We start from the raw sequence: 24,437 nt of genomic DNA, 5'->3' as shown, positions 1-24,437 counted from the left end.
GGGGGGGGTTTGCTTACCGCAGTCTCCTCGACATAGGCTTGTCGGGCTGGATGCATGATGTTGGGCTAGAAGCTTGCGCTTTGAATTCAAATTAAAAGTACAAAGAGTTCAAGTGTTGAACCTAGAGGAGGAAATGCGAAGAGAAGAGGCGGAAAGTGTGGCAGAATTGATAAAGCTTTGGCGGTGATGCAGGAAGTATATAATTTGGTCACTTTGGTGAAAAACCACGTTCATAGCCCTAAGATAAAGCTGAAAGTATTCTTATGGTGTTTTTAATACGACATGAGCGTATAGAAACTACTATTAACCCGTATGTGGCCGTGAATAACCACGGCAGCCTCAGATCTCAGGCAACGAAAAAAAACCAAATGACGCCAGGCGGTCGATAAGAGCGGGTACAGTCTTATCCACGTCCTTGGAATTTTGTTTCTTTGTACGTCTTCACTTTGACCTAACTTGGGCACTCTGGGCCCTCTATATATACTCCCAGACCTGCAATGATCCCGCCAAGGGTTTCGTGTAGGGCCTGCAGTTCCGCCTGCAGTAGCCTACAAGCCATCGCTCGAGATGGGGTGTACGCGGCCTCCGCCAATCCCAGCACATACAGGGCCTCGTTACTTCTCAGCAAGCCTCACGTCCGGCTCTATGCAGTCAGACAAAAATCACATCTGCAAAGTCCCACGCTTCAAATAAAAGCCCAAGCCCAATCCCGCCGGGGATTTCATTCCACGCCAGCAACACACCTCGAAAAACACCCCTCTCCTTCTCCTTCACCTTCCTCCCCCTCCTCAACGCGCCTCTCCTACCGCGTCGCCGTCTCCTCAAGCGGCAAAGGCCGCCGCTTCAACCCTCTCACAAACTCTTACAACTTCGACCCCTCCGCCGACGCCCTAGGCGTAACAAAAGACAAGAACAGCGTCAGCAGAAGGCGCAACCGCCCGGACAGCGGCGAAGATGCCTTCTTCGTAAGCCGAATCGGAATTCGAATCTCGGACCACCAACATGAAAACGCCGAAGCAGTCGCCTTCGCCGTAGCAGACGGTGTCGGCGGCTGGACCGAATCCCGCGTCGATCCGGCGGACTTTTCGCACGGGATTTGCGGCTACATGGCGCACACGGCACAGACCTGGCACCAGCCTGCTGAGCAGCTCCGCCCTAAACAGCTCCTCCAGGCTGGGTATGACCAGGTCGTTGCTGATCCGACGATTCGCGCCGGTGGTAGTACCGCCTCTGTTGGGATTGCGTTGCCGGATGGGCGGGTTGAATTGGCGAATTTGGGGGATTCGGGGTCTGTTCTTTTACGGAGGGCTGCTGTGCATCAGTATTCTGTCCCGCAGACACATGGGTTTAATACGCCGTACCAGCTTAGTGTTATCCCGCCCCGGATGCGTGCCCAGGCTTCTGTCTTTGGTGGTGCCTTTTTGGAGGATTTCCCTAAGGATGCCAGTGTTACCAATCTCAAGATGCAGCATGGGGATGTGTTGATGCTTGCTACCGATGGCGTCTTTGATAATCTGAACAATCAGGATATCCTCAAGCTCGTCACCGGCCGGATGATCCTGACCGGCGCGTGGACAGCCACCGATTCTGGCGTCGGCGTTTCGGATAACTTGCGCGCTTTGACTGCTCCTGGTGGTCTGGCTGATGCGTTCCCTTCCACGTCAAGTTTGGCCAAGTCCAAGAAGGAGACAGATGTCGAAACCCCTGTTTCTCGCCCTGAAGACCAAATCACTTTGCAGTCTGTTCTCGCTGCTACCATTGCCGGCGAGGCGAAGAAGGCTAGCATGGACTATCGCCGCGATGGTCCCTTTGCTAAGGAGGCCCAGCGCTATTATCCCGGTGATTACTACCGCGGCGGCAAGGTGGATGACATCTGTGTTGTGATTGTCGTGGCTATCGATGATAGCATGGCTTCCAGCGGTGCAGTCTGAGTGACGGAGATGGAGATCGAAATTGGAAACCTGGATAACACATAGATACGGCGTCATTTTGTACCGTTCTTTTCTTTCTTTTCTGGTCTTTTCTTTTGTCTGGGTGGCTGGGGGCATTGGTATATAACTAACTGCATGGCTGTGCGCATATAACTTAGAGGCGCGGGGGCTTTCCGATTTCATTTTGCGAAAGGAGCTGAGCATAGCATTTCTTGTGCATCTGTCGTGTTTGGTCGATACCTTGACCTTGACTATATTATAGAAATAATCTACCGATTGCAAGACGGATTTTCGGATTGTGATTACTACTGCTATACTGCTTCTGGATTTATTCTATCAACTAGGTATGTTACAGCGTAGCAGACAGTCTGAATGTTGCTAGCTCATTACATACATGCCTAGTAAGAACTTGAATCCTGTCCACACCATAACCACATTCATCTCCGACTCCCTGGATTCCCTGAATTTGGAGCACAACTAGCTCGAGAGCTAATGATCGGCATAGATCGAGACTATCATCGTACAACCTTCGGAGTGAATGACGTCCCATGTAACTGTAACCTGTAACTCCTATGCACATGCACCAGGGTCAGGGAAAGGGAAAAGAACAATGTACAGAATAAGTTTCTGTTAGGGAATATCAAAAAAGAAAAAAAAAAGAAACAAAAAAAACAATCACATTTTCCATTGATTCAAAAGGTTGGCTGGGTGGTGCAGCCCCGTAATCCCAGGCGTAGAAAAAAATGACAAAGATACAGAAACAGACCAGCGGTAAGCGCGTACGTAGATTGAAACAAAGACAGAGAAGAGAACAAGAAAAGGGGAGCGCAAAAGGTTCCGTGCAAGAAAACAGACGTCATGAAGTGTGCATCTCAGACCACTCAAGCGGCGGTCTAGGCAGTCTTCTCCTCAGAAGGCTCGTCGGCGGGCTTCTCTTCGGGCTTTTCAGTAGATTTCTCTTCCGTCTTCTCCTCTGTGGTCTCCGTAGGCTTGTCACCATCGGCGTTCTGCTCCTTCTCGGGCTCAGGGGCCTTCTCTGCGTCGGCATCGGGCATCGGGGAGTCGAGGTCATCCTTGGCTGACTTGGACTCGGGCTCCTTCTCCTCCTCAGTCTCCAGCTTGGGGGTGTCAGCTCCGTCATACTCCTTGTTGGAGCCGTTAGCAGTGGGCTTGTCGTCCTTGTCAATCGCACCAGCAGGAGTGTCTGCGTCCAAGATGTTCTTCCAGCTGGACAGAATGTTCATGGCGCGGTGACGGAAGCCAAAGTCCTCGTCGCGAGGAATCGAGTTGAGCTTGACGATCATCTTCAGAACCTTGTTGATCTTAGTAGAACGGATGATCGAGACCTCCAGATCAGCGTGCTTCTCCAGCTTGTCAAAGTAGGTGGCCATGCTGGCCATTTCATCTTCCTTGGGGGGCTGGTCGCGGGAGATGAAGCCCTTCTGGAGCTTGTGACGAAGGAAAAGAACTAAAAGGCGTAAGCGCTCTGGGTCGGGCGGGCCTTGGGGAGGGGGTGATCCAGGGTCTGGGGAAGACGTACTTTCTTTCTCCTTCTTTTTCTTCAATTCCTCGGGGTCCACGGGCTTGGGGGATTCCTTAGCACCGGCACTGGCATCCTCGTCGTCGCTGGGGGCGGGAGCGGCCTTGCCCTTCTTGGTTGGGGCTTTCTTGGTCTTGCTTGCAGGTGTTTTCTTCTCCTCGGGGGCCTTGGGGGTAGTCAACTTCAGCTTGGTATTGGTCTTGGGAGTCTTGGCTGGCTGTATGCACAAACGGCAGATTAGCAAAGGCAACAGAAAAGGGGATCCGGCAACGCCTACCTTGTCTGCCTCAGCATCAGTCTCAGTGTTCTTGCGCTTCTTCGACGCCTTGGACTTTTTAGAGTCATCCGCGTCCTCCATTTCAACATCAGTTTCGGCTCCCTTGCTCTTGCGCTTGCCCTTCTTAGAGTCCTTTGCGGCCTTGGCAGCTGCCTTCTCGGCCTTCTCGGCCTCAATTTCAGCCTCCTCTTGGTCGATGGCGGCCTGGTGGTCGTTCAACAGCTTCTTAAAGTACGCAAGGTCATGACCTTCGGAGGCAACCTTGTAAGCGCTGATCAATTGCTTGGTCTTGTTCTTCTCGGAGATTTCCTTGCACTCGGCAGGTTCGAGGGGGGTAAGCGCAGTGTTCGGGACCCAAGCGCTGTCGCGAGTAGTCAGTAAGAAATTCGCGTTGGTGTTATAGCATGGGCGGGTGTCAACTTACAATTCATTGGTCTCGAAGAACATCACGGGGAAAGTCCGTTCATGGGTGCGACGGCCACCGTCGGCGTACTCGCCCTTGTAAGACCCATCCTTCTGCATGGCGGTAACAGGACGGTTCTCGAGCAGGCTCTCGGGAAGGATCTCATCATCGCAGATGATGGAGGGCCAGGGCGCATAGCTGCGAAGGCGCGCAAGGTAGTATTGACCAGGCTTAGCATCCAGGTGGGTAATGCGAGTCACAGACTTCTTGCGGCTCAGCTTCGACTGGTTGGCACCTCCGGAAGCGCGGCGGTTCTTGGAGGACTTCTTTGCGGAGGCAGGGGTTCCGTTGGCCTCGGCGGGCGCAGCGGCCTCAGCATCAGCAGGAGCAGCGGCGGCATCGTCACCATCAGCCTTGGGCTCGGAAGGCTCATCAGCAGTAGCAGGCTTATCGGCCCCAGCTCCGGTGTCCTTCTTGTTGTCGGTCGCAACTGCGCTCTCTGGGGGAAGAAACAATGAGTTAGCGGTTTTTGGTCGCACAGAGATTGGAGGCCCCCGGTCGGGGGCCAGCTGTGAGGAATGGGGACATAGGGATATTGAGCTATATCAATGGGGTCGTGCTTACCGGCAGGCTTGTCGTCGACAGTCTCAGTCTCCGACTTCTTCTCGGTGGGCTTCTCGGCGCGCGCGGTTTCGCCAGCCTCAACAGGCGCAGGGACAGGGGTATCCTCAGCCATGGTTGCTAGTAAAAGCAATACGTAGAACTGGGGAAGCGATTGGTGAAAGTTGGGGGAGGGGGGAGCAGCTTCCAGGGGAGGTTGCAGAGAGATGTGGAGAAGAAAGAGTCGCGAAAGGCGCGGGAACTCCAAGACGCGTTGGGAACGGCAACCTCGATGACGCCACAATCAACGTCGTTTCAGCTTTTGGTCTTCTTGTGTCTTCCACGTTCTCAGACGTTGAAAATGGCTTTCAAAAATAGCTTCTGATAGCTTGGATTGTGAAGATTCGATTCACTTCTGAAGTCGCCTAAGCTCGATTCACGTCGAGTGATTCTCAAGCTCCAACAAAAGCCTTGGACGAAATTGGAGAGTCCAAAGAGTCAAGTGACTGGATTGGGCACTTGAGATGCAGGCACGTGCAAGCTTGAGAGCTACATGTATCTTGGCCCTGAAGTAAGTTATCCCGGAGTATACCAGTTTGTCCTTCCCAGTCGTGGGTCGTCAGTCTGGTACCAGCATATATCTCGCTCCAATGCGCATAAATGTCGAATTTTTATCTTGCGAATGCTGGTATCACAATGCATTGACGTCAATGTCCATGTCCATGTCCATGTCCATGTCAAAGCTTCGAGCGCATCGAAGTACCGCATACTGACTGCCACCTCTTCGGGTTCTCAACTCTTCGGAGGCTTCAAATCACTTTCAATCATCCACATGAATTAGCAATTATCTCCTGAAACAAGTGAGGATATATAGAAAGTGAACGCTATATTCCCACATATCAATGGCCCAACGCAAGTTTAGTGCCAACTGAAAAAGAATGAGAACCTTCCATTCAGCCGTATAGCCTTCACGCCTTAAAACCCTTCAGGCTGTGAGGTGATATGGTATATTTCGTGTCTGGGTATGAATCGCCATAAAGCCAAGCACTATAAAAAGTGTTAGACCACCGATAATAGATCTGAACGGGTACATGTGAAATTCCCATGGCCGCGAAACTTACCGGACTTATTGGTGATAGACTGGATTGCAATGCATGTTATCCATCATGGACATATGGCTTAGACAGTCCGGGTAAGTTGGAAGGTAAAAAAAAGATGAGGTTGTCAAGACAATTGGATGGCGGGTGGTTAGAAATCTTCATCAGATTCTGTTGAGCGTGTGAGCGCCAGATGCTACAATTTGCAGTTCGTTCTTTGGGTTTCTTCGATATGTACATAACTGGCCTTATTCTTCGCTGGTGAAAGTCCCCGATCATGTTTCTCTGGGTGGCTATATTCTGCCTACAATTCATCATATAGATATTTAGCATATTGATGTGGAGGATAATGGACAAAGAAATGCACATATGGGCAATACAAGCAATCCCAAGGGTCCTCTTAAAGACGCGCATGTCCCAGTACTTCAAACAAAGAATTATTAGCCAATTAAATAAGAATAAAACTTGATTCTAGGTAGAAGCTGGAGTGGTATCATAACACACCCAAGTTGTTATCGACAAAGTCCAGGTAGTAACAATAATTCAAAGTCACATACACAAATTACCAACAGCCTGGCGGTTTCATACAGGGTATCACATTCTAAACAGGGACGCTGATCCAACAGACGTCAGACCAATAATGCAATGCCTTCCGACGGCCATTCATGAGATGACAGCATGACTCCATAACCCCTCACTAGAAGACCGACTATCCAAGCTTTCAGGGATGACAGTGACAAGCGATGGCTCCGGTTTGTGGATACGGACAAGCCACAGAAAGTAGTCTTCCAGCGGCAGCAAATTAAGCAGCATCCCATTGAACCGCCATCCCAGTGCGCAGACCAAGGCTCCTGCCACTGCATCCAGGATGAAATGGTTGGCCGTGGCAACAATGGCTACCAGAATGATGAACGGATAGGAAAACCCGAGAATAAGGCACATCAGGCGGCGCCAGGGTGGAAGAGTCAGCCTTACTCGGGTTAGGCGAGTCCGCAGTACTGTTCGTCGTTGCTGCGGCAGAGGGATCGTCATGATTGTGAGACCGATCATGAGAGAGTAACCGAAGTGCAAGGATGGCATGGCGGCTGATGATGGTTAGCCATGAATCTATCAAGTGTCGGGAAACGACCTACCATATTGATTACAAAAACGGTTTTCTGTCCACACACTGCCCGCTCCATTGGTACCATGCACAGTATCAACAAAGCCATAACTGCGAGCCAGCTCACCCTCCTGCCCACCGATGTTGGTGTCACTTAGTAACCTGGGCGGCATGCAAGGCCACAGAGTGAACACCACAAATGCGAGCAGGTTGCACACAGCCAGCGTCCGTCGACGCGCTTGGTATAGAAGAGGGCCTGCGGGTGACCCGCTCACAGCGCCTCTGGGCTTTCCTGCCTGAGTCTCGTCGACTCGATTCCGCGTGGTGGTGAAGTAATAAAGCCAGACGAGGAAAGCGATGGTACCGGGGATATGAATGAACGAATATATCCAATTGATCCAAATCATCGCGCGGGGATGGAGCAAGAAGTTCCTCTGGATGACAGTTTCCCAAAATATATCTAGACGCTGCTCAATCTTGATGAGTTGTAGGGCATGTCGTCTCGCAACATCGACTGTATCGTCCTTGAGGGTCACGGCGGTAAAGGCTCTGCCAAGCTGGTATGTCTGTACGGGTTGTGAGCTTCTCATTCTTTGTATGAAGGCACAAGATCATAGGATATAGATCGGGTAGCCCCTAGGCACGGACGCAGAACAAACTTACCCAGTATACCAAGGCCCAGTACCAGCATTCTACCAAGAAAGGAAGCTTCCGTAGCAGACGACTGAGCAACCGATCTTGGAAAATAACAGTATTTGGCGATGACACCTCTAAGGTCAACCCCAAGATTCCCACCTGTCGCTTGTGCCATCCATCGGGAATTTGATGCAAGGGTGAACGGGAACGCGGGGTGAGAAGTCCATCCTTTGTTGTTGGACTTGAGTATCCGGACTCGAGGGAATCAGGTGAGGCTGCCCGCACCAAGTCTGCGGATTTCCGGCGAGCAAAATGACGGTGAGCGTTTGTACCAGTTGTACGGTTGATCCATGTGCCTCCAAACAGTAGGATAATGACTACTAGCGGTTCGAGGACCGCTCCAACACCCATGATAAAGGATATAACAGTACTCGATACGGAGAATAAGGAATGGGAAGCCCTGGGTGGTAGGATAAGAAGAGAGAAGCCATACTGGGCAGGAGCCAGGGGTGAAGTCACCAGAATCCCTGTTGAAAATACTAGTTTTGCTTCCGTCTACTCCGTAATACATGTATAATAGGTCCACAAGGCTGGCCCTGTACTTGGCGGTGGAGCTGAATCATTGGCGTCTGCACAATAATCCATGTATAGTGTCGCGTGCCTCGTTTTCGTATTTCGTAGTATAGCGTATAACCCCGGTGATACCTGCCCAGGTGTACACGGAATCCCTGTGTCAGTCCGAATCAAAGACCATTGACCCTGAAAAGTCTTGTATGATACATGTACACCGGTCAGGCAGATGTGCTCCCATTGGCTTGGCGTTGGGTTTGTCCAACTCTAGACAGGAGATGCTAAGTCCGGTTTTATGCACGGCGATTCTCAGATCTCCGAAGTCCGAATGTCTCAAGGGCCGAGTGGAAACGGCATAAGATCATCCACAGGTACAATAGTGGGCATAGTGGAATAATTGTATGTAAACGCCAAGAACCTCGGGATCGAACCGGATCGCCTTGACTCAGCGGGATCGGCGCTCGGATCGTTGAATCGCCGATTCGGATGTTTGGTCTTTGCAACTCCGCGCTTGGCGGCCTGCCAACTGTAAGATCCGGCTCCCGATGCGCTATTGTTGGACGAATTAACTTAGAAGCAGGTTTATCTCGTATTCGTTCGCGTTGGGTGGATTTCGAGTGCTGAGATGAAAAAGCTTGTATTTTTTTCCGCCATAGAAGTATATAACGGTCTGTATATATTTTGTAGTGGTGAACCCTATAACAGTAGCACAGTAGCGGTCTCGGGTGGCAGAATGCCTAGCACCATATTCAGCTCAGTTTACTCCGCAAAAAATGAATCAATTCATGCACCACAATATGACTACTTTCTCTTCGGGTTCTTGACTTCATGACACAGTATCAGGTTAAGCGGTCTACGCTATAAAGAAGTCACTCTCTACAACCCCTACCGATCAGGGGAGTGGTCGGTTGTATGCTCTTTGTTGATATCGACCCGTCTGCTATGCCAGACTGCCATTGTGCCATCCCCATTTCAGTATATAAATATGTCTCTTCATTGCTTCCATACTTCTGACTTGTACTTTCTTACTCCCTTGAGCTATGTTTGGTTTCCTGTTGGACCGACCGTCTCTCCTCCAATGAAGAGCGTATAACTAGTACTGGGTGATGTATACTTGACGTCAACCCTCACACCACCATGACCACCAGCCGTCCGGAATGTTGGTTTTTCGCAGAGAATGAATGTGATAATTTGTTCGAAATATATAAACCCCAGACAAAGCAGCTGTGAAGTCTATACATACAGTCCAGAGCTGTACTGTCTACCATCTACCTAGTCCATCTATCATCATCATCGTCATCCTTTGAATAGTCCATCGTCCATAATGTTCCTCGCAAAGGCTCCAATTACATCTGCCTGTAAGGGTGTCTTGAACCCCGCGTCCCAGATCCCCAAGGTTGCCTCGGCCGCACGATCCAGAGGATTTTCAACCACACCGAGTGCATATCAAGGAGTCACGCTGTTGCAGGATAAGGAGAATGGCTTTGGGTTTGCGAGGTCAAACCCTAGACCTGTCAAGCCTAGATCCAAGGGCGTGACTGAGATTCGAGGTCCATACTATTCAGTAAGTGGAGTATACTCCTTTCACTAAGCATATGATGATGCTCTGTAAGTTCCCAAGCTAACCTAGACGAGGTTATGGGCAAAAGATACCTGGCAGACGTGCTCGAAACGTAATTACCCACGATACCTAGCCTACGCGACAGTACTGACAGCAGCTTATAGGATGGGCAACCATGTAGATGGTCTCAAGTTTGCGGGAGGTAAGTGCTAGTCTTGAAACTGTTTCTGAGACTTGTCAGCAGGAACTGAGACAAAACCACAGGTTCATTCTCTCTCTTTGAGGAAAAGCCCCTGCGCGAACTGATCGATCTAGCCCACGAACACGGTGTATATGTCTCGACGGTAAGATTGCCCCGAAATCAGCACATCTTGAGCATTCCTAACACCACGTGGACCTCAGGGCGGATGGGCCGAACATCTCCTTACGCACCCTGACCCGAACACCGTATTCGACCGCTATTTGACAAAATGCAAGGATCTCGGGTACGTGCATCTTCAAATATCCCAGACTTCAACAGAGAGCTGACCATTCGCAGCCTCGATGTAATCGAACTATCCTCCGGCTTTCTCTCAATCCCAGAAGATGACTGGCTCCGCCTCGTCGATAAAGTCCACTCATACAAACTGGAAGCAAAGCCCGAGCTGGGTATTCAGTTTGGTGCTGGCGGGGACACACCTGCCTCAGGACTTGAAGCAATCGGTACCTCAGACCCCGGAAAGCTGGTTAACTTGGGTCATAGGTTCCTCGATGCCGGTGTAAAGCGGTTGATGATTGAGTCGGAGGGAATTACGGAGAATGTTACCTCCTGGCGGACTGATGTTGTGTCTCGGATTATGAAGGAGCTTCCTTCTGAGCGGGTCATGTTTGAAGCTGCCGATCCTAAGGTGTTCAACTGGTATATTCGGGAGTTTGGTATTGATGTGAATCTGTTTGTGGATCATAGCCAGATTGTGCAGTTGGAGTGTTTGCGTTCTGGGATTTGGGGGACTGCTGATACTTGGGGGAAGATTGTTTCATTCCGTAGTTAGACCCACGAAGTGTAATTAACCTTGAATAGTCAATATCGAGAAGAGAAGAGAACTTTCAACAGAATAGAAAGTTGAGCTAGGGCAGAGATTACGTAAGCCCAGAGACGTTGGCTGACCACCACAACGTCATATCTCACTTCGATTCACAACTTACCTTGCCCCTAGTGAGTCGACATTGGGGGCAACAAGTTTGAACATTCCCTGTACATTGATCTCTGTAATCTTGCTCAAGCTTTGATCATCTCCGCACGCTCTAGCTCAGCATCAGGACTTGACCGAAAGCACCCGGCCCGCGCCAGGGAACTGTGCAGCACTTCCGCAGAACGGAGACTCGTCTCCCTCACACCACAAATATGAACGGAGAAACCCAATCTCACAGGAGCAGCGCGTCATCCAACTCACAGCCCCAGTCCAAGCGCACCCACAGAAGAAAAGGGTAAGCCATACTCAACCACGACACATACACAATACTCAAAACTAACACCCCAAAGCATCACCTGGGCACCCTTAAACATAAGCCTAAAACGCCGTCTCCAAACCTTCCTCGTCCTCTGCCACACATTGACAATCCCCATCTTCCTAACGATCTTCTTTTTCACCTGCGCCATCCCAATCTTCTGGCCCCTCCTAGTCCCCTACTTGGTCTACATCTCGCTCTTCTCAACAGCAGCAACATCCGGCGAGCTAAAAGGCCGCAGCCAATTCCTACGCTCACTCCCAATCTTCAAACTCTACGCTTCCTACTTCCCCGCTCGTCTCCACCGCGAAGAGGAACTGCCACCGACAAAGAAGTATATTTTCGGATATCACCCGCACGGGATTCTCTCACATGGCGCATTCGCCGCGTTTGGAACTGAGGCATTGGGATTTTCGAAGTTGTTCCCGGGAATTACGAATTCGCTGTTGACGCTCGATGCTAATTTCCGGATTCCGTTTTATCGTGAGTATGCACTTGGCTTGGGGATAGCGAGTGTGTCGCGGGAATCCTGCGAGAATATCCTTACGAAGGGTGGTTCGGATGGAGAGGGAATGGGGAGGGCAATTACTATTGTCGTCGGTGGGGCGCGGGAATCACTCAATGCGCAGCCTCACTCGCTACGGCTTGTGTTGAAACGGCGGAAGGGGTTTATCAAGCTTGCTATCCGGACTGGGGCGGATCTCGTTCCTGTTTTGTCTTTCGGGGAGAATGATATCTACGAGCAGATTCATTCTGATGAGCATCCGCTTATTCATAAGCTTCAGATGTTTATTAAGCGGACTATGGGCTTTACTATTCCACTGTTCCATGCCCGTGGTGTGTTCAATTATGACGTGGGTTTGATGCCTTATCGCCATCCGCTTAATATTGTTGTTGGGCGGCCGATTTCTGTTATGCAGCAGCAGAATCGGGATAAGATTGACGATCAGTATATTGATGAGTTGCATTCGAGATATGTACAGGAATTGATGCGGTTGTGGGATCAGTACAAGGATGTTTATGCTAAGGAACGGGAGGGCGAGCTGGAGATTGGCTCGTGAGGGATTGAACCATGTCTGTTCAGTCTACTGTTTACAATACATATATAGCAGATTAAGGAACTCACTAAGTTAACAGCAAATCGTACATGTTCAAGTAGTTCAGATTAAATACACACGCAAGAATGGTAAACCTATGAATTGGGTATCAGATCAGAAAAGTTAAAATGCTTCAAAAGCACAAGAATAAAAAAGATTCATCATCATCCTCGGAACGGCGAACTGAGGCTTGGATCCCACGACGGCGCAGTAGGGTTCAAGCCCGGCACTTCAGCCGATGAAGATTCACGTCGACTCTCACTGGTGACACTCTTGACGTTCATGGAAGAACGATCATTCGCATGTCCACCGTCCATTCGACCCTGGATCATCTCGTCCAGTAATCGAGAGACTTCATCCATGTTTTTGCCACCATCCGTCTGGTCATTGACTCTGCTGGCTCTGCTAGAGCCAGAAAAGGCCCGCTTGTTTGGGCTTTCGGGCTTGTCAGTGGGAAGACCACTGGTCCTGATGGGACCGTCTATCTCGCCCACAGAGTCACCCTTGTTTTTCAACTCGGGTGACTGGGACTCATTGGTGACGGCAGCCAGGTCGCGATGACGCGTTGCAGAGCGAAGTGCAGCGAGCATGCGATCCTTGTCGTCGAGCTGGAGGCGGAGTTCGTTGATCTCCATGTCCTTCTCCCGAACCAAGGCAATCATATCCGGTTGTTCGGCAATGGTGGCATTCGCAGGCTTGACACCCACTGACATGCGGGTGTGACTGGATCGACGAGCTTGGAGAAGTCGGCGTTCCAGGGTTGAGATGTATCGGTTTTTATCACTAAGGTCGGCCTGCAACGCAGTTACCTGCCGCTGCAGGCTGGCTTTGCCATCGCCAAATTCACCAAGGTCCTCTTCATCCTCGGGGCCAAATGATCCCCCCGGGTAATGCAATGCCGAGGGGTCGTTGCTATTGACGGACATGAATGAGATGGGGCGCATCGATGAATGGACAGCACTCAGGGTCGATTGACTAGCGGACGAACGTAGAGAGCGAACACCAGAATCCGTCGAAGACATGCGGGAAAGCCGACCAAATGTAGACAGACTGTTGTGGTTGTTAACTCCTGTTGACTTGGAGCTCAAAATTAGACGGTTAAGATGTTCGATTCGCTCTTTCAGCGCTGTTCGGGCCAACTGCATTTCCAACACTTGCTCCTCGTGGCGGGCCTGCGCCTCTTTTTCATACTGCTGTTCATCCCATTTGAGTTCCTTTTCAGCCTGAAACTTGGCCTGAGTATCAAGCTGACCGCGCAGAGCTTGGATCTCCATGCGGTACCGCTCAAGCAAGACTCGGCTTCCAGAGTCCCCGCCGCCACCGCCGTATGCCTCCTCTGCCTTTTTGGCATGGCTGACAATGTTGTTCTTGGCTCGCGCAGCAAATTTCATGGTGTTTAGGGTCTCACCAGTGTTCGCATTGACAGAGCTAGTAAGTTGGATCGTGCACAGGATACTGACAAGAGAACCGCCAGACAAAGCTGGCTGTAGCAGCCTGGTCAACTTGCTGTCACGGTAGGGCAAATGCCTCCCATCGCGATCCATGGGGTTGCCTTGCTTGTCCTTGTTTTCGGAGAGCCGGGAGATAATGGTACCCAGAGTGAGAAGACTCTTGTTGATGTGCGCACCCTCCGTGCGACGCTCCTTGTCATCGGCTGCGCGCTCGGATCCAGCCAGATCAATCAGGCTCAGGGTTGACACCCGTACACCTCCCGGGGCAATCCCAGATCTCTTGTCCTGGGAATTGCCTGAGGGCACACGCTCTCGGCTCTCAACGACGATTTGGACAACCGCGTGACTTCGGGAACTTCGTGCATTGAACTGCGTGCTGCTGGTGCGTCGTGCGTGGTCACCTCTTGCAATTACGCGAAGAAGTTGTGTCGGGCTCTGCACAATCTCTTCCTTGAGCGGCGTGGCATACACTCCTCGCTTGCTATCCTCTCTCAATTTGATCTCTTCCTGAGGTGCTGCAGGTCCATTGGCAGACGAAGCAGATAGGAGATCGTTGATCTTCTCGTTGTAGATTTCCAGGTAGCTGACCCGCAGCAGGAACTCTCGATGGGGGGTTTCTCTGATAAAAGAGAAAATGTCGGTGATGGCCAGTGGAATCACACCGGGGGACGTCGCTGTTCCTTGCATGGAAAAGGTCTTTCCGGTCCCGGTCATACCATATGCGAAGACCGTTCCGTGGTAGCCTTCCATTACACGCCTGACAAGTCGTTTGGCTGCTGAATCGTACACCTTGGCGTTGTTCTCCATGGGATTGAATACGTTGTCTGTTCAAACTCATCAGTCGCAATATTGGGTTTCCGGTTCGATAATGCTCACCATAGTAATAATCGCCTCCTTCCTTTCCTCGATATGAGATGAGGCTTTGCCGGCCATCAACCGACCATTCGCCATGATTCCGCGGCGTTTCGCCTCCGCTGTTATTGTCGGGGCGCACACGTACACTCACAATCACATTGCCCTTGATCTCTTTTTGCTTGGTAGTCGATTTGCTTGCCGTATCGTCTGCATCCTCAAATGTAGTAGCGCTAGTCGAACATGATCCTTGCGCGGATGAGCTTCTGCTGTGGGCGGGAGAAGCGTCTGGATCCCGTGTGTCCGCACTCGAGATGAATTTGCCTTCTCCACTACCGTTGAGCAGTGACGGTGTTTTTGAGCTACGGTAGCTGCTAGTAGTTCCCGTGCTCAGCCGTGAGCTTCGCGCCGGTCGCGAGCTGGGCGTGGCGGCTTGGATGCCCGAGAGTGAAGATGCCGTAGACGGACGGCCGCCTGCTTTTGGTGGTTGAGGGAATGATGCGATGCTGATTGTGCGGCGCAAGGATTTGTCCGGGCTGCTCGGTGCGCGTCCGCTGGATGCGGACCGGGCCGCGCTGAGGTTGGAAGTTGAGTTTGAATTTGATAGGGGAGACTTCAGCGACGGTTTGGGGCTGGATGGCGTCCGCAGCTTGGACGTGTTATAGGGAGACGCGGCCCGGGGTGTCTCGGAGCCGGGTGTAGACCTTCTAGGTTTGGGGTTGGGGAGGGCAGGTAATGATCCGGTTGGGGGGTTTGTAACTGGCCGCGATGGCTGAGGTAGAGCCGACATTGAAGCCATGCCGACTGAATTTCTGAAGTCGAGTGGGGTGGATGAATTCAGCGAGTATATGTGAGCGCGACGGCCATGCGGGCGGATTGGAGAGATGGTAGTGTCCTGCGATAGTCAAAATTAGCCAAACGCACTGAGACATCGACGATTGGGCCGTTGAATGGGCCATGTTTCCAAGGTAAACACGAACCCACAGGACCTCCGAGCTCAGGATATCCTCAATGTTTTGAACGGGAGGGGGTTTCGGGTACGTACAGATCCAAACGACCAAGCGTTGTAATCGCGACGGGAGGAGAGAGAGAGAGGTTCGCGAGAAGTGGATAGAATGATCGTCGAGAGAGACGCGAAAGTCAGAACTCAGGTGGGAGAAAAGAGAAAAAGCGACTAATCTCCCCCGCAGAGGGCGAGACTCTTATGATCTGATATTCAGATTTTTAGTATTGGCCCCTGGATTTGTAAACAGGTTCTACTGGAAATGTATTGCATAACTACTTGACTCCTTCCCTCCCATGGCCCTCCCTCTATACCTGCCTATGTACCTCGACTCCCTCGAAAAGGGGTGTGATGGAACTAAAACTCATCACAGTGTAGTTAAGAAGCTCGGGGCATCGCAGGCAAGTGGAGGTTTCAAGTTCGGGACAAAGGAGAAAAGGGGGACGAATGGGATGGGAGAATGAGAGCTTCTTCTGAGGTGGAGCCAGCCCATTATTGTGACCGGAAGAGATAAGTTACAGATGTTACAGTGGGAGTGTAGGAGTGAGGAGTGTAGGAGTGAAGGGAAGAAGGGAAAAAGGGAAGGATCAAGGAAGATATAGTTCTTCTCTACTTACATCTCCCTGTGAAGGTATAAGGGGTTGAATTGAACCCCCATGAACTCCTGTTCAAGAAACGGCTCGATAACGGGCTAGATTTGAAGATCAAAAGCCACTTAATTTACTAAATTCGCAGGAAATTAATCGGGCAGTTAGCGTTGATCCTCATTTATGTCCCGTGACATGTTATCTCCCATACAAATGCTGTATAATCAACTTGACTTATACTGTAATAGCATTTCCTTCTGGAATACGAGGATCGACAATCTCTCGTGGGATAAGAATGCGCTAAAGTGAGGGTTCCTCTGATAGATCCAACCCTCATGCAAGGGTGCCAATATCCGTTCCGAGGAGGCAAGCAGTCTTTAGGGCCTGCAGAGACCTTCGATCTATTGGACAGTGCAACATGACAGGTAGATGATCGTGGGCAATGGATCTGAGCGTTGACATCCTCTCTGTCCCTCTCCATTTGTCATTGGGACTATCGCTTCCAACTGCATGTACCTGTACAGTAGGTCCTCCGCTATCATCCAATAGTGGCTGCAGATATGCCATGCATAATGTCTCGGCTGAGGTGGCAACGAATAATTCCATTATTAGCCTTCTATTTATTTGCTGTTTTCTTTCGTGTTTTCGTTATTTCATTGCGCCGAAATCCAGTTGCCGGGCAGCGCTCTTGAAGAGCCCTTCGTCCAGTTCCCCACCACGCCGTGTCAAATCATCTCCCATCTTTTTAGTTCCACCGGACTTCCGGGGGAGATCTTCATTGCTGGTAGGTCGGGGGTCAATGGTCCACCAGTCGTTTCGAAGCACCTGCACCGCTGTGCTGCGTTTGCGTGGGTCGAGGACGCACATCGACATCAGCAGATCCGCACCCACCGGTCCAGCGGTGGGAAACTGTCGCATAAAGAAGTCGCGTCCTGACAAGGGTATTTGTTGCGCGTTGTCCGTGATAATGTAGTTGGGAAGCTTCGTAACTCCAGGCCAGTTATCTTCCGTCGGCGTACCAAACGCTTCGCAGATTTTAGAAATCTGATCCAAGTCTGTGTTGCCGGCCACAAAGGGAACACGGAGCAGGAGCTCGGCAAAGACCATGCCCATTGACCACACGTCCACTGCGCCAGAGTATTGGCGAGCACCATAGAGCAATTCAGGAGGCCGGTACCAGCGAGTGATGACTTGATGGGTCATGTTGAGATACGGATCAGCAAAGGATCGAGCCAGACCAAAATCAGCCAGTTTGACCTCTCCGTCCGCCGCGATCAACAAGTTGTTAGGCTTGATATCGCGGTGAAGAACAAAGTTCTCATGACAGAACCAAACGCCTCGAGCAAGCATTCCCATCCACGCTTTGATATCAGCTGCACCGTAGTGAATGTCCGTGTCTTTAATGAGCATCTCCAGGTCTCCACCGGGAAGGAATTCAAGAACCAAGTTGAGGTTCTGGTCTTTGGAGGAGAACACATCGTGAAGTGCAATGACATTAGGATGGGCCAACTCCTGAAGATATTTCACTTCGCGGATTGCGTCCATGGTGAGTCCATCTTTGTATTCCGCATTGACTTTGATTTTCTTGATCGCAACGAAGGACGAGGTATCGTGTCGGAGGTGGCCGAGATATACAACCGCATAGGTACCTTCACCTAGCTTCTTATCTGGCCTAAAGTTAGCATTGAAGATCTTGTGGTACATTGGAACTGTACATACCTTTGACGTATCTCTCTCGCACATCGATATTCAGTTGCTCAGTAAGCTCTCGATCTTCATTCTGAACAGCCTTTGCTGAAGCAACCGTACCACTAGCAGAGTTTTGTGCAGCAGTTGCTCTCAGTCTGACGGCTGTATTCGGTGAATGTACTGTCATAGAAGGCGAACGAGAGCCAAAGGGCGAGAGCGCCATGGCTGGTAGGTGCTGAAGCACGAAGCTGGCGAAATTCTATGGTAAGCGAAGATATGAGAAGAAAACAAGAAGACCACAAAGATTGAGTGGCCGTGTCAATTATCAAGAGATCATCTTAAATAAGATATACTCGTCCAGGCGAGTCGTGTTCGACGACGGTCATGCCTTCACCGTTGACTGGCCCGGAGTATAGTTAATCCCGGTCTCTGCTGAGCGACGCCAAAATTTCTCCGGATCAGCCAACAGTAACCTCAGTCAATTCGTCGGCACTGCTGAATACCTGTCATTTCCGAGATCTCAGGCCCCCCTCCCCTGCTCACCGTTTCTTTACGGTTCCAATTGTTCTCCAGGGGTGACCTAGTGAACAGCAACAGCGGGCTTCCGGAGTCCGCCCGCAAATCACCATCACCGTGTGCGCCATGGCAATGCGCAATTCGCCGCTCAGCGGCCTGTCATCGCGCTTCTTCAAGACCGTCCGCACTACCAACCAATTCATTCGCCCATTCCACAAAAAGACCGCTCCTACCGTGCCATCTCCGACCCCTTTCGTTCCCGATGTCCCGACCTTCCTCACCTTGATCGGCCGCGAAATGTCAAAGCAAGCGAGCAAGATTCCCTCATGGGAGGACCTTTTCACCTACAACTCGAACCAGCTCCGCGAAGCTGGCGTTGAGCCCGCGCGCCAGCGCCGATACCTCATCCGGAAACGCGAGAAGTTCAGGCACGGTCTGTACGGCCCCGGCGGTGACCTAGTAGAGGTGGTTGATGGGGTTGCACAGCTGCGCGTTGTCCAAGTGCCTGCTGGATCAACTGGCTTGACAGAGGAAGGTGAAGGCTCGGAGGTGAAAGCTTCGGCTACATTGTCACCTGGTATGGTGAAAACTCTTGTCAACGTGGCACCTGATGCCACCACTTTCAAGCCGAGCAAGAATTACGAGTTCAAGAAATTCGCGCACATGAGAATCCACCGTGGGACTAGTCCTAAAGGTCCATACCTTCAACCTTTGAAGGGTAGCAATGGCACTGCTGCTACCATCTCGGTTCAGGAAGGCATGTGGGAGGACAAGCGCGGACACAAGGTTGATGGTGGTGAGCGACGACGCAGGGAGGTCCAGAACAAGAAGAGACTGGATGAAAGAAGAAAGGCATAAACTTCCAAAGGTGTACATTCTACCTTGTGTATCTCGCATATTTCTCGTTGAGCCTGGATGTTCGTTTCCTGTACTATACTATTGCAATCATGATGTATTTCTCATCCAATGTTGACCTCGAACGAGCAAGACAATTTCGTCTAATTGATATCTCATTAAAATGATATAGTAACTATGAACATTAAAAAGCATAGGTGGATCAGCCGCAAGATAATTTACATGGAGCAATCGTTTCAAGGTAAAGAAGTAACAAAACTTCGATGCAAGCAGAAGGCCGCGGGTTTCAGAACACCAGATAGTTCTCTGCCGCACCAACGTAGGTCGTTAAGTGTGATAGTCCAATATCGGACGGGAAGATTTTGGTTGTAGACACGTTACTCTGATTATGCCTTGACTCCACGCTTCTCGTACTGAACGAAGGATGTACCCAGGGGCTTGGAGAAAAGAGACTGGAAATGGGTTAGTAAGATGACTTGAAAATTGTAGGGTTTGACTTACTGAGTAGTCTGTCTCGGGGAAAGGGGCGTTCTTGTCAGGGACGGAGAACTTGAAGTGTCTCACGAGAGTAGCCAGGATTGTGGCCAACTGCACATAGGCGAACTGCTCACCAATGCAACGGTGACGGCCGGCACCGAAGGGGAGATAGGGGCTATTGGTACCCTTGGTGACCAGTCCATATCCATAATCGATCTTCTCTTCGTCTTCTTCGTCTTTGGGGGCCTCGACCTCATCCCAACGGTGGGGGTTCCACTTCAGAGGCTCGGGGAAGAATTCCTCAGAGCGGGCAGTAACACCGGGGGAAGACAGGACGTTGTGAGTGGTGGGAATGACATAAGAGGTTCCTTCGACAGGCATGGGGTTCTTGACGGCACGGATGATGGAGTGAATGGGAGCGTGAATACGGAGAGTCTCCTTGATGACCTTGTTGTGCAGGTCAAGCTTCTGGAGGCTTTCGTGGGTGAGATCAGGCAGATCGGAACCCAAAACACGGATTTGCTCTTGATAGAGCTCCTCGATGAGTTCAGGGCAGGTAGCCAGGCGCAGAACAATCCAAGCAGCAGTAGAGGAAGACGAGTGTTGGCCAGCCATGAGCAACGCGATCATCATGTGGGCGATCTCACTATCAGGAATCGGGGTACCGTTCTTGTAAGTGCACGACATCAGGTTCCAGACCATGTCCTCGGAGTCCTTCTTGCCACCAGCGGCACGGCGCGCCTGGATAATGTCCATGTAGGTCTCGGTCAGCTTCTTCTGGGCAGCGTCGCGCTTGCGGTTGTGGGGTAGCGGGGCCCAGGGCAGCATGAAGTTAATGGGCGCGAAGCCCTTGTCGAGGTCGTGGTACATTTCCGCAAAAGTCGCATCAAAACGGTCGCGTACTTCCTTTCCTTGTAGCGAGCGGGATGCAGTGTAGATGGTGATCTCGGCAATGACCTTGGAGACGTTGAAGGTGCCCTTGGGGTCCTGGAAAGCGGAGGAGTTCTTGACGAATTGGTCGACCTCGTTGGTGATCAGGGGAACATAAGATCGGAGCGCTTCGGAGGTGAGGCCGAACTTGACAAACTGTACATTGTAAGTAATTGCGTGTTATGGTCCACGTTGGCGTTCTTACTTTCTTCTGCTCCATGAGCTTGGAGTTAGGGCAATCGTAAACGACATCAGTGCCGAAGACTGGGGTGGTGAGAGGCGAGTAGACCTCCTCGGCGCAGACATCACGAAGTTTGCCATTGAGGATGAATTCGTTACCCTTGGTGCCTAGATAGACGGTGGTCTTCTTGCCGAGAAGGACGAAAGTGAAAATATCGCCATACTAGACACAAGCGCCCAGTCAGAAATTGCCTGTTCGTCTCAAAGATTCGCAACATACCTTTGCGCGTGCCTGGTTGAAGAAGGTGTAGGGGTCCATGCCATAACTGATGGTGCTGCCAACAAAGGGGAACCAGTGGAAAACGACCGGGGGCTCATGAGATTTCTTGAAGAACAGCTGGCTCAACACATTGATCACAACCGAGAGCGCAATGAACGACAGTGCTCCGACACCAGCCAGAGTGTAGATTGACTGGGTCGAGCAGTGCTCGCAAAAGGTCTCGAGAAAACTTGTAAACAGGCCCATTTTAAAAAGACAGAATAGAGAAGGAAAGCAAAGCAAAGCAAAAAGAAACGGGTACACGAAGACCCTTGAAGTCGAAGTTGCGTCAAGGTTGAAGATTGAACAGGAGGCGAGAGGAAAATAAGTCAGCTATCATTCGGCGAGAGAGGACCCGCCCCCTAGAGGAACGTACGACTAACATATACGCTAACTACTTTTTCTATTGGGTTAACCACTTACAAGATATGTTTTTAATTTTATTCCAGGGGCTCTTTTGTCTCTACTCTTCAATGGGACTAGACACGACAAATATGGCCTTATATTGCACATCACGCCACGTCGGTTAAGGGGTTCCCGGTCTACAGGGTACATAGAACGTGATCTGTTGTACATGTATTGCTGCGCCTTTGGGTCTAATAGTTAATAGTGAATCTCATAAAACCCATACCCTTTTGATCCCCATCCCACTTACAAATCCCATAAGACATAAAAATTCACAGGCTTGTGGCTCAATTATCGTACAAGGTGGGATCGCCACGTTCTCCGATGTTGATAAAATCCTTCGGGTCTCGGTTGCCACTCGGCGAGGCTTCGCGCCGAGAGGCCTTGGGTGGCCGGTTGTAAGTGCGCTTGCCAGGATCGTTCTGGCTGAACACTTTGACCGGCGCCTCGCTGCCCTGAGTGTGTTCACTGAAGGGAGCATCGTTGACACTGCTAAGCAGCGTCCTTTCTCGCTTCATTTTACGCTTAGAAAAGTCCAGGTTGCCCAGGGCCCCGGTCAGACCGTCGGTGCTGTCGGTAACACTGGGGTATTTCCCGGTCATCCAAGGATGCTCTAGACATTGGTCCACAGTGATTCTCTTCTCAATATCCACAGTAAGCATCCTGTCAATCAGGTCCAACGCGGGGTCGCCAACAGAGTCCCAGTAGGGGGACGGATAGTCGAATTTGCCCAATTTGATCTGCTGCGCGAGCGTGTATGGGTTCTCCAAGGTGTTCAATTCGTCGGAGAAAGGCGGGAAGCCACAGAGGCAGATGTATAGGACAACACCAAGGGACCATACATCGACAGCCTTGGTGTATCGTCGGCGGCGGGTGTCCTGCAAAATCTCGGGAGCAACATCTGTAAAATGAGTACGAGGATTTAGTGTTTTGAGGGCAGTTTCTTCTCCACTTACAGCTTGGTGTGCCACAGCTGGAATTGAGTGTTAGCACGGTGCCTCAAATATATAGGAACAAGCCTTCACTTACAGTGTAGTGGTGAATGAGTCCTCTCCGATGATCTTCGCCAACCCAAAGTCGCCTAGCTTCACGCTCAAGTGCTTGTCCGCGAGTAGGATGTTCTCCGGCTTGATATCTCGATGAACAATTCCGCGTTCATGCTAATGATAATTTATTAGCTTGTTTCCACAGCACATAATTGATATACTTACCAGATACTTTAGTCCATCAAAGAGCTGACGGAACACATGGCGGGCTTCGTTTTCGCTCAATTTCTGCTGAGTCACAATCAGGTTGAACAATTCGCCTTCAGGTGCCAGTTCAAGGACTAAATAGGCACCGTCATTGTCATCAAATGTGTCCTTTAGGCACAGCAAGTTCGGGTGGTTAACGCCCATCAAAACCGCAATTTCTTGCTGTAGAGCTTCACCTTGCGTCTTTTGCGAGTCACTAGCCCGTCTTTCAAAAACCTTGACGGCATACTTGGTCCCAGTGGATCGCTCAGCACATAGGTAGACCGTAGCGAAGTGGCCTTTCCCGAGCTGCTGGAGGATACGGTACTGCTGGCGGAAACCGTGGGTTTCCCGAGTGCGAGGGTAGCGGAAGACAAACCGGGCTTCGTTCAGAATAGATATTTCGTCGCCGTCTTCCAACTCGCGGTTCTGGTTCCGGCCCACAATAGCATCGTTGATAAAGGTTCCGTTGCTGGAGAGATCCTCAAGCATGGCCACCATATCGCCCTTTCTGTTCTCGGCGAAAATGAGAAAATGCCGATTGGAGATGGTGGGAATAGCAAGCACCCGATCTGGTAATAATTAATTGATACTCTTCGTCAATCAGCCACCTGCACTTACCGCACTCGGGGTGACGGCCGACCAAGAAGCCACCCGGCGACTGGGCATTCTTGCACCACTCGTTCTTTTTTCCAGACTTTACTTTGGCAGGACTGCTGTCATCTCTGCATTGAGTGCGCTTTTTCAATACGAGCGGACCTTTGCCATGCTCGTCGAGTGGTAGCAAGTAGCCCCAGACCCCTTCGGCGTCCTCATCCTCTACCTCATCTGCGAATGCCCTGGGGGGATACACGAATTGCGAAAGTGCCTGGGTATCCTCTGGGGGCGAAGAAACAGCGTATGATAATTCTGGCTGGGATGGAGAGTGTTGACGGCCTTTGTGAGGGCTTTCCGGGGGTGTTGCGGTCACATCCTTGCGAGTATCCGCAATGGTCGAATCAGGGCCGGTGAGAGGAGTGGGCAGGTAATCCAGGTCGACCGGTGTCTCTTGCACAGGCACTTGACTCGATATTCTCTGCGAGCGTCGAGGCCGTTTTTGGGAGTCGGAGTCGGCGGCGGCCTATAGTAAACCCTGTAAGCAATGAACAAGTCTGAGCAGATATGAAACATACTCGGCCCCGCTTGAGTGAGCTTTTCTCACGGGGTGCCATAACGCTGCCAGATATCACGCCGAGGAGGCTTCCCCAGACCAATGAGCGATGATTGCTAGGGGGGTTCGGTGACGCAGCGCCAATGTGAATGATGAAGCCTTCTTTACAGGAATGAGAGAAGCATGAATCAAAGACAAGTATGCGGCTCTCAGCGATACAGGCAATTCAGGGGTGGAAGAAGAAAGACCTGAAGAAAGCTGTTTGAGCCTCCCTGGCGCCTTCTCCGCCCGAGAAACCAATGGAAATAAAGTTGGAAACTGCGGAAACTACGCATCACATTCTAAATAAATATCCACACAGCTCTGTACTTGTCTGTGAATTTGGTTATATCAAAACATATGTAAATTTTCATAGTCCGAAGTAAACAAGTTCGGCTCGGACCTAGGTTCGCGTCCCGACACGTGCCCCTGACCTCATCCTTCCCAAGG

The 24,437-nt window shown here is 50.9% G+C and overlaps 10 protein-coding genes across 10 annotated transcripts in view; 3 read left to right on the top strand and 7 right to left on the bottom strand.

The window, feature by feature from the left end:
* The window catches only part of PENARI_c006G07645 (putative pre-mRNA splicing factor), a gene marked incomplete at both ends in the record, with an annotated part of 1,787 nt that extends 1,731 nt beyond the window's left edge, over nt 1-56 (bottom strand). Inside the window, one exon of the mRNA XM_022630451.1 lies at nt 18-56. Within this exon, the coding sequence (XP_022489939.1) occupies nt 18-56 (39 nt within the window). The remainder of the gene's footprint in view (nt 1-17) is intronic.
* A 441-nt stretch (nt 57-497) lies between these two features.
* Nucleotides 498-1,931, top strand: ppmA (type 2C protein phosphatase PTC7; the record flags this gene model as incomplete). Its single annotated transcript, XM_022630568.1, has 1 exon — nt 498-1,931. The coding sequence occupies one exon, from the start codon at nt 498-500 to the stop codon at nt 1,929-1,931; it is 1,434 nt and encodes a 477-aa protein (XP_022489779.1).
* Nucleotides 1,932-2,824: 893 nt separating this feature from the next.
* PENARI_c006G02210 (uncharacterized protein) lies at nt 2,825-4,887 on the bottom strand (the record flags this gene model as incomplete). Its single annotated transcript, XM_022630197.1, has 4 exons — nt 2,825-3,688; nt 3,749-4,109; nt 4,173-4,650; nt 4,776-4,887. The coding sequence occupies 4 exons, from the start codon at nt 4,885-4,887 to the stop codon at nt 2,825-2,827; spliced, it is 1,815 nt and encodes a 604-aa protein (XP_022489533.1).
* A 1,624-nt stretch (nt 4,888-6,511) lies between these two features.
* On the bottom strand, nt 6,512-7,997 carry PENARI_c006G04003 (phosphatase PAP2 family protein; the record flags this gene model as incomplete). Its single annotated transcript, XM_022630278.1, has 3 exons — nt 6,512-6,933; nt 7,018-7,516; nt 7,614-7,997. The coding sequence occupies 3 exons, from the start codon at nt 7,995-7,997 to the stop codon at nt 6,512-6,514; spliced, it is 1,305 nt and encodes a 434-aa protein (XP_022489956.1).
* A 1,483-nt stretch (nt 7,998-9,480) lies between these two features.
* On the top strand, nt 9,481-12,266 carry PENARI_c006G09153 (uncharacterized protein; the record flags this gene model as incomplete). Its single annotated transcript, XM_022630523.1, has 8 exons — nt 9,481-9,720; nt 9,792-9,829; nt 9,882-9,919; nt 9,982-10,061; nt 10,120-10,202; nt 10,256-10,683; nt 11,031-11,184; nt 11,240-12,266. 8 exons carry the CDS (start codon nt 9,481-9,483, stop codon nt 12,264-12,266), a joined length of 2,088 nt encoding a protein of 695 aa, XP_022489482.1.
* Nucleotides 12,267-12,466: 200 nt separating this feature from the next.
* Nucleotides 12,467-15,404, bottom strand: PENARI_c006G08210 (putative kinesin family protein (KipA); the record flags this gene model as incomplete). Its single annotated transcript, XM_022630478.1, has 2 exons — nt 12,467-14,577; nt 14,630-15,404. 2 exons carry the CDS (start codon nt 15,402-15,404, stop codon nt 12,467-12,469), a joined length of 2,886 nt encoding a protein of 961 aa, XP_022489863.1.
* Nucleotides 15,405-16,843: 1,439 nt separating this feature from the next.
* kin28 (TFIIH complex serine/threonine-protein kinase subunit KIN28) lies at nt 16,844-18,107 on the bottom strand (the record flags this gene model as incomplete). Its single annotated transcript, XM_022630376.1, has 2 exons — nt 16,844-17,862; nt 17,915-18,107. The coding sequence occupies 2 exons, from the start codon at nt 18,105-18,107 to the stop codon at nt 16,844-16,846; spliced, it is 1,212 nt and encodes a 403-aa protein (XP_022490021.1).
* A 419-nt stretch (nt 18,108-18,526) lies between these two features.
* Nucleotides 18,527-19,258, top strand: PENARI_c006G06991 (mitochondrial 37S ribosomal protein mS41; the record flags this gene model as incomplete). Its single annotated transcript, XM_022630421.1, has 1 exon — nt 18,527-19,258. The coding sequence occupies one exon, from the start codon at nt 18,527-18,529 to the stop codon at nt 19,256-19,258; it is 732 nt and encodes a 243-aa protein (XP_022489468.1).
* A 383-nt stretch (nt 19,259-19,641) lies between these two features.
* On the bottom strand, nt 19,642-21,368 carry PENARI_c006G11758 (cytochrome P450; the record flags this gene model as incomplete). Its single annotated transcript, XM_022630646.1, has 4 exons — nt 19,642-19,707; nt 19,757-20,818; nt 20,868-21,065; nt 21,123-21,368. 4 exons carry the CDS (start codon nt 21,366-21,368, stop codon nt 19,642-19,644), a joined length of 1,572 nt encoding a protein of 523 aa, XP_022489849.1.
* Nucleotides 21,369-21,853: 485 nt separating this feature from the next.
* PENARI_c006G04754 (uncharacterized protein) lies at nt 21,854-24,009 on the bottom strand (the record flags this gene model as incomplete). The annotated part of the gene is made up of 6 exons (XM_022630310.1): nt 21,854-22,467; nt 22,523-22,539; nt 22,596-22,726; nt 22,778-23,370; nt 23,420-23,918; nt 23,971-24,009. The coding sequence occupies 6 exons, from the start codon at nt 24,007-24,009 to the stop codon at nt 21,854-21,856; spliced, it is 1,893 nt and encodes a 630-aa protein (XP_022490018.1).
* Nucleotides 24,010-24,437: the final 428 nt, after the last annotated feature.

Source organism: Penicillium arizonense (assembly GCF_001773325.1).
Source record: "Penicillium arizonense strain CBS 141311 chromosome Unknown PENARI_contig006, whole genome shotgun sequence".
NCBI lineage: Eukaryota > Fungi > Ascomycota > Eurotiomycetes > Eurotiales > Aspergillaceae > Penicillium > Penicillium arizonense.
This window is presented reverse-complemented; position numbering and strand designations above follow the sequence as displayed.